Here is a 12,318-nt window from a genome sequence, read left to right as displayed (position 1 = left end):
TGAATGGCAAACATGCGGGGAATACACATTTTCTTCCGGGGGCTTTGGCTGGCAAAGCTGAGTGCATGGTGTGCATTCTTCAGGAGAGAATTACGGGCTGGTGAGCATTCCTTTGACTTCTCAACTCTTTCAATAATTTACCACCTGTGTAGCCAAGCTGTTCATTCTGTAAATCCACAGGATATAAAAACACCAGCACTTCCCCTGGTTGCCAAAGCAAGCCTGCTGCAGCACTGACCCCAGCACCCTGAGCGCACGGCAAGTGCTGCATTTACTGATTCAAGGTCTGGTAGAAAAACCAAACAGACAGCTTGGAGCTTGTGACACCAAAAGGAACAAGCTGTCACACTCACATTTGCTTTGACTCAGAGGACACTGCACAGCTCTGTTGTCACCAGCACAGCACAGGGGACTGGAACTGTGTTCCTCAGCACAGGTAAAGGGAGCAGAGTCTGAGCTTCTGCAGAAGAGTAACACTGCAGAACAAGCAAACCTGGCACAAAGCCGGTGGGCCCTGCACATGTCCTGTCAGATTAACCTTTGTTCCAAGTCAGCTTGCACTAAAACACACTTTAAAGTTCTCATGCACAAACATACTGGGGCAATATCTAGGTTGCAAACACACCAGGGAAAAAGCTCAGCTGCTAAGAAGAGCACAGCAGATTTGGGTCTGTACTGCTGGAGGTCCCAGCGCTGGGAGGAAGGGAGGTGGTTCCTACAGCTCCGGAGCAGCGGGTTTTTGTGTTGCACAGGCTAAAGCTGCTCAGTATCAGCTCTGCCTCCATCAGCAACTTGCAGGAATACAGAGCATGAGCCCCATGCACAGTGTTCTCCACCTCCTGTGATCTCATGTCCAACAAGAAAGCCTCTCTGCAGAGCAAACTGAAAGTGGTAGTGGTGCTGAAGCATCACTTCCCATAGTCTCCTTTCATTTTTTGATTCCTCAGGGACTTTTCCTACATGGATATCAGAAAGCAAATCTTTAAAATTAATGTGAATGTACTTATTTATAAAGTGGTTGAATTTAGGGAGGAAAATTTCTCCAGAGAAGGGACAGTCTGCATATGGCCAGGTTGGATGGGGCCCAGGGCACCATAGTGCCTGATTTAGTGGTTGGCAACCTGGCCTGCAGCAGACGGTTGGAACTAGACATATTTGAAGTCCCATCCAAACCAAGCCATTCAGTGGTTCTATACCTAACGAGCTCTGTCTAATCTCCCACTGGGGCTAACAATGATGTATTTTTCCCTCTTTCTTTACCCTGTTCCCAAGCCCAGAACACATAGGCAATGGAAAACTCATGGTCCCAGCTCAGTGCTCTAATTTATTGAGTAAGCCAGAACTGTTGCTGAAGCACTACAGTTGAAGCAGCAATTCTGTAACTAGCAGTCTATGTGTGCACGAGAGTACATGTGTGTACAAAGCTTCATCCGCCACCTCTGCAGTGGTCCCACCATCCCCTGCAGTGCCCAGCTAATGCTGCCTGCCCCAGATCTCTGTGTGAGCTTCACTGGTAAAGACAAAGCCGTTAGAAACTGGGCTCTACAACTGACTGCTGGGCTTGTGGACAGAGGTTGTCAGAAGTAAAACCACCGTGTTTCCGCTGTACAGTCATTTAGCACTGATACAGGGGCTGGAAAATCCAGAGAGAGGAAGGTGGACTTTCTCTTCCAGCCGCAGTGATAGCTCCCAAATTGTCATGGGCAGGGCCTCGTGCTTCAAATCACACATCTGAGGAAGAAACCTTATCAATCGTAAGAAACCAACGGTACTGTATGAAATAGGACTTACAGGGTGAGGGCTAGAGTTCTCTGTGGGGCCGCCGAGCCAATTTATTTCACGCTGCAGTTCAGTGAGCAGACGTGGAACAAGGCATGAAACATGGTGGGAATCACTCAGACACCAGAGGCCGCACAAAGGGCTCCTTGCACTGCAGCTGCTCACGGTTCCTTTGGGTCATTTCACAGATTTTCATAGAATCACGGAACGGTTTGGGTTGGAAAGGGCATTCAACACAATCCAATTCCAACACCTATAACTCCCAGTACACCAACTCGGCCCCGGCAGCCCCCAGCAGGCCTTGGGCCGGGTTCCCCGCGACCGCCGCTCCGCGAAGTGCCAGGAACTGCGGCACGGACGGGGCCCGGCCGCAGCTCACAGCCGAGTGACGGCCTCGGGGTGCCCTCTGCCGGGGAGCCGCCTTTCGCCGCGCCCGAGGAGCTCGGGTCGGGGCACCGAGACTGGCAGAACCGTGCCCGCGAGCCGTGCCGCTCCAGCCACGCGTCCCGCGGACCGCAGCCGTTGTTTTTGTGATCCGCGGCCCTCCAGGCGGGAAGGCAGCGGGCACGGCCCCGGCCCAACTGAACTACGGTTCCCGACAAGCATCGCGAAAGCCACGCTTTCCTCCCCTCCCGCCGTCCCGCGGCGTGCGTTCGCGGTGCACCCTGGGAGCTGTAGTTCTACCGAGCAATGCGGCGCCTCACGGCCCGCTAGGGCGCCCCCTGCGGAGGAACTCGCCTCCCCGTGAAGCAACGCGCCGCTTCTACGCAAAATGCGGCGCGCCGTCGCGGACGGCCGGAACCGTTGGCGGGCCCCGGGCTCAGGCCGCACGCCATGTCCGAGAGCGGCGGCTCCGGTGGGGCCGCCCCGGGAGGGGGAGGCGGCGGTACAGGAGGTGGAGGCGGTGCGGGGAGCGCGGGCGGCGCGGCCTCGGGCTCCGGGCCCGGAGCCACCAACCCGGCCTCGCTGCCGCCCGGAGACGCGCAGCTCATCGCCATCATCGTGGAGCAGCTCAAGAGCCGCGGCCTGTTCGACGGCTTCCGCCGGGACTGCCTGGCCGACGTGGACACCAAGGTAACGGAGCGGCTTCTGAGCTCCCGGCCCTCCGTCAGGGTGCGTTATCCGCACAGAACACGCGCAGTCGCAGCACCCGGCAGGTGCTGTCAGAACGCGGTCGGAGCGGCTTTCTCTCTCAGCCACCACGCGTGCTCCGAGCCGCCTGCCGGCCGTCAGCTACCCGTCAGAACCGCATTTTGCTCCCTTCGACTTCCACTTTTGAGCCAGGACCCCGTTCCGGCACGTGCAGCCATCCCAGCCCGCGCCCCTCAATTGCATAACCGTCCCAGAAGCTGCCAGAAGGCTGCACAAGGCGCCCACAGTGAGATCAGCGCTGCAGGACAGGGACACCCAGGCTGGTTTTGCTGCCCGTGGTGCTGCACTTCTGTTACCAGCGCTCATTCATCACTACGTGTGCATTTAATCCCATCTGCATGCCATCACATTGTAAAACGCGTTGTCACACAGCGCTGGCTGTTCCTGGGTGTCTGTAGGTTTGTTAATTCCAGTGACCAGCAACTGATCCATGTTTCTACTGATGAAGCTCTTTGAACTTTTTGTTTCTGCGGAGGTGTCACAGAAACAAGTAACTTATTTCTTTGTTAGCTGCAATATGAGTCGCTTTCCTAGGACTTCTGTGTTAGAAGCTTTCCAGTCAAGAACAGCTCTGTTTAAACAACACCTGCCTGCACATGCAGCTTGCTTTTCACTGAATAACATTATGAGCAGACAACAATTTTTAAAGAAACCTATCCTGCTATTCAGTTATTGCAGTGCTACTCTGACAACCTGTTCTTTGCAATTACCAGTTGCGTTAAGCATAGGCTTACCTTTGTTCAGAAAGTGAAGGGATGGAGAATGTGGATAACAAAACAGTAATGTACATAACAAAAGTAGTACTATGAAAGATTCTGGCAAGGATTTGAGATCTTTTACCAGTTTGATGGGATTTTTTTTTTTTTAGCCAGCCTATCAGAATTTGAGGCAGAAGGTGGACAACTTTGTATCGACCCATCTGGACAAACAGGAATGGAATCCAGCAATGAACAAAAACCAATTACGAAACGGGCTAAGACAGAGTGTGATCCAGTAAGTAAGCAATATTCTGTGTACCACTGGTAATGTTATTTGATAAACAATATACAATTATCTGTCTCATCACGGAAGTCTAATAATTTGCAGAACAACCTTCTTTTGTTGTCTTCAGCCACTAGCAGGCAGTAATGGAACTAGGCTAGCTTGATTTCCTACAGCAAAGGGATAGCTTTTTTCAGCTCTTGAAGATACACTTCTAGCACAACAGGAAAGCCTGATTGAAGTTCCTTAGAGATTTAGGTTTTGTACCTCTTGCTGCTAACTCATCATAGCCTGAAGAATAAACCTTGGATTGTTTGACTAAAAGTCATGGATAAAAACATTACAGCTCAAGGAAGAAGGCAGTAATGAAGTTTATAAAGGCATTTATGCTTGTAAGGAAAGTTATTAGAATGTCTTGCACACAGAAGAAACTGTATTTCTCTTGATGGATACTGTGAATCAGTAGTATTTAATGTTAATTTCAGCGTTTCTTTAACGATAGAAGAGGATATTCACTGGAACTACAGAATTTCCGGTCTATACTTGAAGTCTTTGGCACTTTTGTCACTTCAAGCTTCCTCTTATTTCATGCTAATCAGCCACAGAAATAAAATGGCAATAGAAAAATGTTGTATCAGAGAGTCTGTAGTTAGAAGAACATAAAGTGCTCACTTTAAATAGGCTACTGGTATAAAGAATAAACAAGCAGCTATAGGAGCTTGAGGAGTCCAGTCACTACTGCAAGTGCAAGATCAAGTGCTGCAGGCTGTCAAGGCATGCCTCTAGATAGCTGTCCTTTGGCTGCACATACACACATGCTCTTACTTGGAGGTGACATGATGTTCAATGACCCTGCACCCAGTTGCTCACCAGTATCCACAGTATTATTAATCTTGTGGCTGCTTTTCTAAACATCAGGCACTGTCTCCGTTTCCTGGCCCCTGCTCCCTTGCAGACATGACTTAAGCCCTCTAGACTGCCTGTGCCCTGCAATCCAAGAGTCTGACGCAGCCCCTGAAGCAATAAGTCATTTCAGTTACTAGTGCTCAGTTCCAGAAACGTTGCTGTGTGCTTGTTTTTTTTAATTAATACCCATCTGACTAGACTAACAGTTACAAGGAGTGAGTGGCAGCAAAGTTAGTAGGGAGAAGGCCTTTTCTCCCTCAAGTTAGCAAAAAAAAAAATAGAAGACTGCTCTCACCTGCCCTCAGAATAGCTTATTTCCCTTGTTTGTGCCAAAATGTATTTATTTGCTTTCACGTTGACCTCGTTTCCACATAAGCCCTAATAAAGTGGCTCTTGTCCAACATACCATGTAAGTACCTGGAAGACCAGATGTCAGTCATTAATTCCATGGGGAGAATTGAGAGGGGGTTGGGAAGAAATAGGTGTTTGAAGCAGTTCCCTGTTAAGGATCTTCTGAGTGGGCTGCAGTTCTCACTATGTTAACGCTAATTGCAGTTGACAGGAGGGCTCTAGAGAGTTACTGGAGGAGATTGGGGAGAAGTTTTTCAGAGGAACTGAATGACTTCTTTGTCTTTGTTCAAGGTCAGGAATGCTGGAAGCTGGAGTGGACAGAATTATTTCTCAGGTGGTGGATCCAAAACTAAACCACATCTTCAGGCCCCAGATAGAGAGGGCAATTCATGAATTTTTGGCTGCACAAAAGAAAGAGGAAAGCGTGCCAGCTCCTCCTCCAGAGCCTGAGAATAAAGATCCTCCTGCTCCATCTCAGGATGCGTCCTAAAGGTCTTGTATTTCTGCACTTACTACTCTTTTCGTGTACCTCATGTCTGTAGTTTGTATAACATAAAATAGAGAAGGCGTTGTGTTCTTTCTGGCTTGACTGGGAGGACACTTTGATCGTCAGCATGTTGTCCGTGTCAGACTGTCAACTGAGCTGCTTCCACTTAAATAAGTGCTAAAAATATATTAGAACTGAAGACATAGGTATGATGTAAAACAGCTATCAAGGAACACCGTGGGCTCTGAGTGCTGGTTTTGGATCAGACCAAAAGGCCTTTTATTCCTGTAAAAGCATGACTAATAGTGATCAGCAAGGAATTGGCTGGATGGCTTTCAGAACACCATCAAATGGATTAAGAAGATAAATCTTTTACTGACGTACAGCTGAAAGTGGAGTGGTGACATGTTATTGTGCTTTAGCATTGAAGTTTTTAGATAGCTCTTCTTTAGAACTTACACTGGAGTGTTGAATTGTTAATGACTGAAATATTCAGTAAGGGTAATGTCTCAGAGCGAATAACTTCATTTCCAATTGACTGGTTTAAATAGAGCAACCTGTATCTTTCCAGCTGAAAGGACTGAAGGTGCCTTTGTCACAGACAAGTTCATTCTGGCTTTTGTGATAAAAATAACTCAAGGGGCCTCAGGGGGCAATAATTACCACTCTGTCTTCGCACAGATGACTGTGCACCCCATTTCTAAGGCCCTGTATCATACTGTCCACATTTCTGAGGAACGTTGTCTTGATAGAAATTTTCGATCTGCAGCTTTGCTGGTGAACTTGCTTTTTTCATGCAGTATGGTTTTTAATTATGAATTGTTCTTATTACTAGTGCTTTCTGAAAGCAAGCTTTTTTCCTCCATCTACAGTTGATTTATTATAATGGCAATAGGAACAGCTACTGTAGGTTATTTATGCTTGGAATGATTACAGCAATTAGCATGGGGTTTTAATGAAATGATAGAAGTTAGTGTCCGTAGTATCACCCTCAGTTACTTAATTGTCTGTGACTTACAGACATAGTGCCTTGAAACATCTCTGCATTTGTCTGGTTCAACTAATTTGAAATCCACTATGACCTGCAGCTAAGAGCAGCTGTTAATTAATATATTCTTATATATATATAAATGCATTTATTCTTGAAAGTACCATCCTCTAAACTCTTTTTCTTTCTTGCAGTGAGTTCCTGATATTAAGCAGCTGCGGTTGGAAAACACATCCTGTTAGATTGACGATGGATTAGTTGTTCCATTTGGTACAGGACTGGTGTCTGCCAAAGATGATTACCCTGTATCTGACTCGTTGGAAGGCACAAAAATTCAGATGTACCCAGAGTTCTGTGTGTGGAGGGACAGCCAAACATGAAGATATTTTTGGTGTCAATGGCAGTACAGAGAGCAGTGTGTATTCTTAGTAATCCTGCCTTCAGGCAAGAGGGTGGACAAAAAAAAAAAAAAAAAAAAAAAAAAAAAAAAGAACTTGATCTTATTTGGAGTGAATAAGGAATTGGTTTGTTGAGTTGATGTTAGACTTAAGAGAAGGGAGAAAAGAGAAAAGCTTTTCTGGGGTCTGGGGCAGCCTGTTGGTGACTACATACAAGTTGTAAGATTTTCTTTTATATTGTCCAAATAAGAGGAGACATCATAAACCTCAGCTGCGTAATGCAGTGGGGAGTATAGGGGCCAGGTCAGCTGTAATCTATTGCACTGATTGCTCTAAAAAAATACATTTCCTATTTAAAACTGGAAAGGACAGTTCAGGATCAATTATCTCAATTTCTGTTGCATCACAGGAAAATGTTTACAGTTAGCTATGACTATAGCTGGTTTAATTCTTATTTCCCAGGTAACTGTGGAAAGCAAAGGGCACCAAAGTAGTTTGAATCTTTTCTCTTTCAACTTGAAAGACTTTCCCATGAAATTTCTCAGGTGCCTAGTGGAAACTGCCCAATGCTTTCAGCTTGAATGCATGCAGTGTCCCCTGGATGACAGTCAAATAGAGAATGCAGTTAAGTATTCTGCCTGCAAACGTCCGCACCTTTTGCAATAAAAAGCTTCAAGAAGCACGACTCCCAGCTCTTTCAATTGTTTTTTGTTGTTTTGGGTTTTTTGTTTTTTTTTTTTGTTTTTTTTTTCCTCTACAGAAAACCTGCTTAAAAAAAAATCCAGGAATCCTGATTGTTGGAACCCTAAGGGAAGTGCAGCCTTACAGAGTTCACAGATAAATCCAACTCTGACAATACTTTGTTAACCTCAGATGAGAGTCTATAAGATAACAAGCTTTGGAAACACATCTTTAATCTTTTATCACAAAGAAGCAGTGCTGGGTAATGTCCATTGGTTATATATATTTGTCAGAAACAAGATTCAGACTTAATAGCTTCATGCTGGAACAAAGAAGAGTTGAGAATACAAGATAGGTCCCTACTGAAGAAGTGAAAATTGTTCCCTTGTCTAGTAGAGTGTCAGAGTAAAGTTAACTGATTAGTTGGTTTACGTTGCTATGCTGGATGTGTTAAATGCTATCTAAAGAGTCTAGTGAGGTTGACAGGTCTAAGACTAGAGTAATTCAATAAGCAGTTAGATCTTTGTGGAGCTGGAGAGGCAGGACAGTACATTAGGAAGATGAGCCTCACATGGATCAAGCAGGCCTGATTTCACAGTCCTACTCACATTCAGGTTGAGTGTTCCTGGGCAGCCATTTAATACATCAAGTTTGCTTTCTTATATCAATATATTCATGCTTTCAATAAAGTTAAATAAGTTCCAACTTTTTTTTTTTTCCATTTGATATACTACTAATGTGAAGAAGCTTAAAAGATTTTCTGCCTCCTTGGCTGTGCCTGTCCCAGTCACGTGTATTTGCTTCTGCTGAATACAAGTCACTAACTGCAGTCTAAAGAAAACAGGGAGTTGCAGTCTTGCAAAACCAGCCCTACTGCTCAGTGTCTGCTTTGTCCTATGGAAATGGCAGATTGCAGAGGGTGCGTGAGCCAGCCTGGCTCAGCAGGTAGATACTGGATGGGCAACCAGGAGATGAAGAGTCCTGCTAGCTCATAGCCACAATTGGGGCAAGTTGTTCGACCTGTTTGCCTGCCTGTAAAGTTAAAATAACTTTACCTTCCTAAAGTCCTGGAGTGGGCAGGGAATTGGACGCTGTACTTGATCAATATACCAAAAAAAAAAAAAAAAAAAACCAATGAAAGGAAGCATATCAGTAAGTTGTGATACACTGATGTACAAGTTTAAGGGTTAGGCATTATACATGATATGGATTTCAAAATGATTCCATAGTACACCTTGCAGGCCAGGCTAAAGGCTTTAATTATACAACTTAGTGTCTATTCATGACTCCAGAATTAGAAGCAAACCTGCGTGGAAGGATTGCATGACTCTGCAGTCTGTTGACCCTGTACTGGCCATCACAGCCAAGTGGTATATTAGGCAGTGACTGAAGTTCTAGCTGTTGCTTGGCTATTAATGGAGTTACCATGTGTCCTGTGTGACCAAACCACAGTGAAGTAAAATATCCTGATCTTCAGAGGGGAACAGAATAAGTGAAAGCAAGGTATCATAGCCTAAAGAAAGATTCCCAGTAAAGGAAGATGAGGAAGATTAAGACAATGGAAATCCACTGAAAAGGCCGTATGTGGATACTTGTATGTTCTTTGCATCAACTGCTGTACTCTCCTGGCTGCCTTGATGGATCTCTCTAGTCACTTTAGCCAGACATGGCAGAGCACAAGGAAGTGGATTGCATTAATTAAGCTCATCCAGCTGACCCTTCTGGCAAAAGCAGGCCTGAGGAATTAGTCTGGACACTGTATAGCACACATCTTTGCAGCTTTCCTGCAAAGCAAAGTGTCCTGGAGTGTTTGCAACCTATGGATCCGAGTTCCAGCAATACAGAAAATGTTGTGTTCTGTGCTCTGATTAATCCAAAACTACTAAACACATTTTAGGTTTTCACAGACATGGCATTCCAATGCTGGTAAGGCATCAATCAGCAAGATACTCAAACAGCTGCCAACCACCTTGTCAAGACCACAGTGTGTCACCTGAGCCTGGATTTTGGACACATGCGGTCTCGTAGTCTTTTTGCAAGTGCAAAGTGGGCTCTTGAGCATCTGAAGCATTGCTACAAAATACCAGAGGCCTGCACTGTATCAGTTAACACATCTGAAAGAACAAGCAGTAACTTCAGAAATCGTGATAACATGACTGCTTCTGATTTCCTGCCCATAACCTTCAATTAAAGCAGGCTCATTTGGTTCAGGCCCAGCACTACAACATTAATTTAACATCATCAGCAGAAGAGGCATCTCACCATCAGTCAGTGATGCTGCTGCTTATGTGGCACTATTTGCCAAAGTATTCTGATCCACACAGATAGCTAGGCAGTTTGGGTGTCTCATACCCAAACCACATTTAGCTCTGCTTCTTCTCCTAATATTAGGACAAGGCACAGACAATATGCCTGCCATAGAGATTTATCAATACATCATGTTGATCTCAGTTGAAAGGAGTGCCAAGAGGTCTAGAAATCACAACGGGAGCCTTTAAGGGAGCATTTGGCTCTTTTACCACATCTACAGGGATCCTCGGTCAAAAGAGATCCCATTCTCCAGTTTCTTGCAAACTGCAGACCAGTTTCTCTCATTGCCAGTTCAAACCCACAACAAACCAGAGCTGCTTGACCGCTTCACAGTATTTTCCTGTTCATATTGTATTGGAAAACATAACTTATGAGCTTTCTTAAAGAAAGGTCAGCTTAATTCCTTGCAAACGGCCTCCACACCACAAGAACCAAATCTCACAGGTGACCAGCACTCCTTGCTCCCTTTGCTCCTTACGAAGAGGCTGCGTGCAACGCAGCCATTCTCAGTGTGGCCATAAGAGGGAGATAAGCTATTGCTTCTTGCTTCAGTCTCCATGTCTGCTCCCAAAGCCAGAGCAGACGCAAAGCTCCAGAGCTCCACTGAGCTGAGTGCATCACGCAGCAAGGTGTGCAGGAAGTCCTCACAACGCTTTCCCATAAGCTCTAGCTCTACGTGTTTAACACAAATGACACGGCAAATATTTCAGCTTCTCAAAAGGTTCAATAGCGAGAACCACAAAACAGGCAGGATTATAGAGAGCGTGGGGAGGAGAGCGAAGGAAGCAGTCAGCTCCAAAGCATAGATTTAGGTGGTGAAATCCTATAAATCCCAACCTTCCCCAGTCTGTAATTCACTGAGCTAGTCAGACACCAACACGCTGAGGCCCAGACAGTTACGCTAGTGCCCGTAGCCCCAGATGTCAGTGTCACAGGATTATGTCACAACCATAGCTTCCATTCTTGCATTTTTATCATTCTAGTGCTGAGCCCACACCAGCACCAAGCCAGCCTCTGAGACACAATTGGGCAGTGCCCAGGGCAGTGATATCTGCCCTCATCTGGAAGACACAGCACAGCAGCATCCTGCTGCAGCCACCCAGCCGGGAAGTGCCCCCACAGCAGGGCACAGCAATGCAGCTTGCCTTGCAGAGCTGGGGCCTTGGGAAGGCCAAGCAACTCCATGCAGTACATGCATCAACTTCAGAAAGGATTTGTAACAGAAATAGAAAACCATGACATCTATGAGCTTCATATTTCATTTCAACTCTGCAAAAGAGAGATAAAATAATCCTGCTTCAGAGAACCCTCTAAAGATTTCACATTTTCTACAAGGGAGACAACACATTTGTAGCAAAAAATAAATCTGAAATCCAGCCTTAAAACTTCCCCCACAGCACTCCTGGTGAGGCACCAGCATGTTCATCACCCCTCCCAAGTCCTCTTACTTCAATTTTGTGCCCCAGGCAAGTTATCTTCAACTCCTACCACCAAAATGCAGCAAAACAAGGGTTGTCCCAACCAAAACAACCATCCCCAGAGAGCATCCTCCAGCACCAGCCTGAGCTCCCTACCTTCCACCTACTGGCCTCTCCCACCAGTAAAAACCATGCCACAAACACAAGAACTTGCATGAAAACTCCAAGAAAACCCCCATTCAGCCTTACCTTGCCCTGGAGAGACATCCACTGCACTCACTCCCAGCCCTAGCACTGCTTCCCACCCAACTCAGTTCCAGCTGAGGGGCTCAAGCACACAAATTGAGCACACCTGCACCCAGCACACACCTGAGCTGCTGCCCTCCCTCCCTCCCTCCCGGGGTTGTGTTGTGTAGTGTCACCTCCAGAGAGCCAGAGTTGGTTCCAAGGGCTTCTTCCCACAGGGAGCCTGAACGTAGCCATTATCTGATGCAAAAGCCCAACCTCCAAAAAATTCTATGGAAAAGTATTGGGCAGCTGCTGACCCCAGGAGCAATACCTGATGTCTCCTGGCACCCCAAAATATCTCCCCTCTTTCCTGTAGGGATGCCATGAAGGTGCAAGGGGGGTCTGGCAGCCAATCTCATCAGATTTTTATAGGGACAAATTTCTTTCTGCTTTGTAAAAATGACTAAACCCATCATTGTTTCTCTAGGGGCATCGGGAGGGTACCAGGACATTGCTCTGCCTTGAAAACACGTACAAAACCTCCCCAGAAACCCAACGAGGCAGAGACTCCCCAATCTCATCTCCATCAGTCTCAGAGAGCCGCAGGGGTCCGGCCAGCCCACTCTCCAGCTCGCAGGG

At 46.3% G+C, this 12,318-nt stretch overlaps 1 protein-coding gene across 1 annotated transcript; it reads left to right on the top strand.

The window, feature by feature from the left end:
• Window positions 1-2,547: 2,547 nt before the first annotated feature.
• BOD1 (biorientation of chromosomes in cell division 1) lies at window positions 2,548-7,727 on the top strand. The gene is made up of 4 exons (XM_010719053.2): window positions 2,548-2,853; window positions 3,800-3,924; window positions 5,461-5,661; window positions 6,839-7,727. The coding sequence occupies exons 1-3, from the start codon at window positions 2,614-2,616 to the stop codon at window positions 5,657-5,659; spliced, it is 564 nt and encodes a 187-aa protein (XP_010717355.2). The 5' UTR covers window positions 2,548-2,613; the 3' UTR covers window positions 5,660-5,661; window positions 6,839-7,727.
• Window positions 7,728-12,318: the final 4,591 nt, after the last annotated feature.

Source organism: Meleagris gallopavo, chromosome 15 (assembly GCF_905368555.1).
Source record: "Meleagris gallopavo chromosome 15, MGAL_WU_HG_1.1, whole genome shotgun sequence".
NCBI lineage: Eukaryota > Metazoa > Chordata > Aves > Galliformes > Phasianidae > Meleagris > Meleagris gallopavo.
This window is presented reverse-complemented; position numbering and strand designations above follow the sequence as displayed.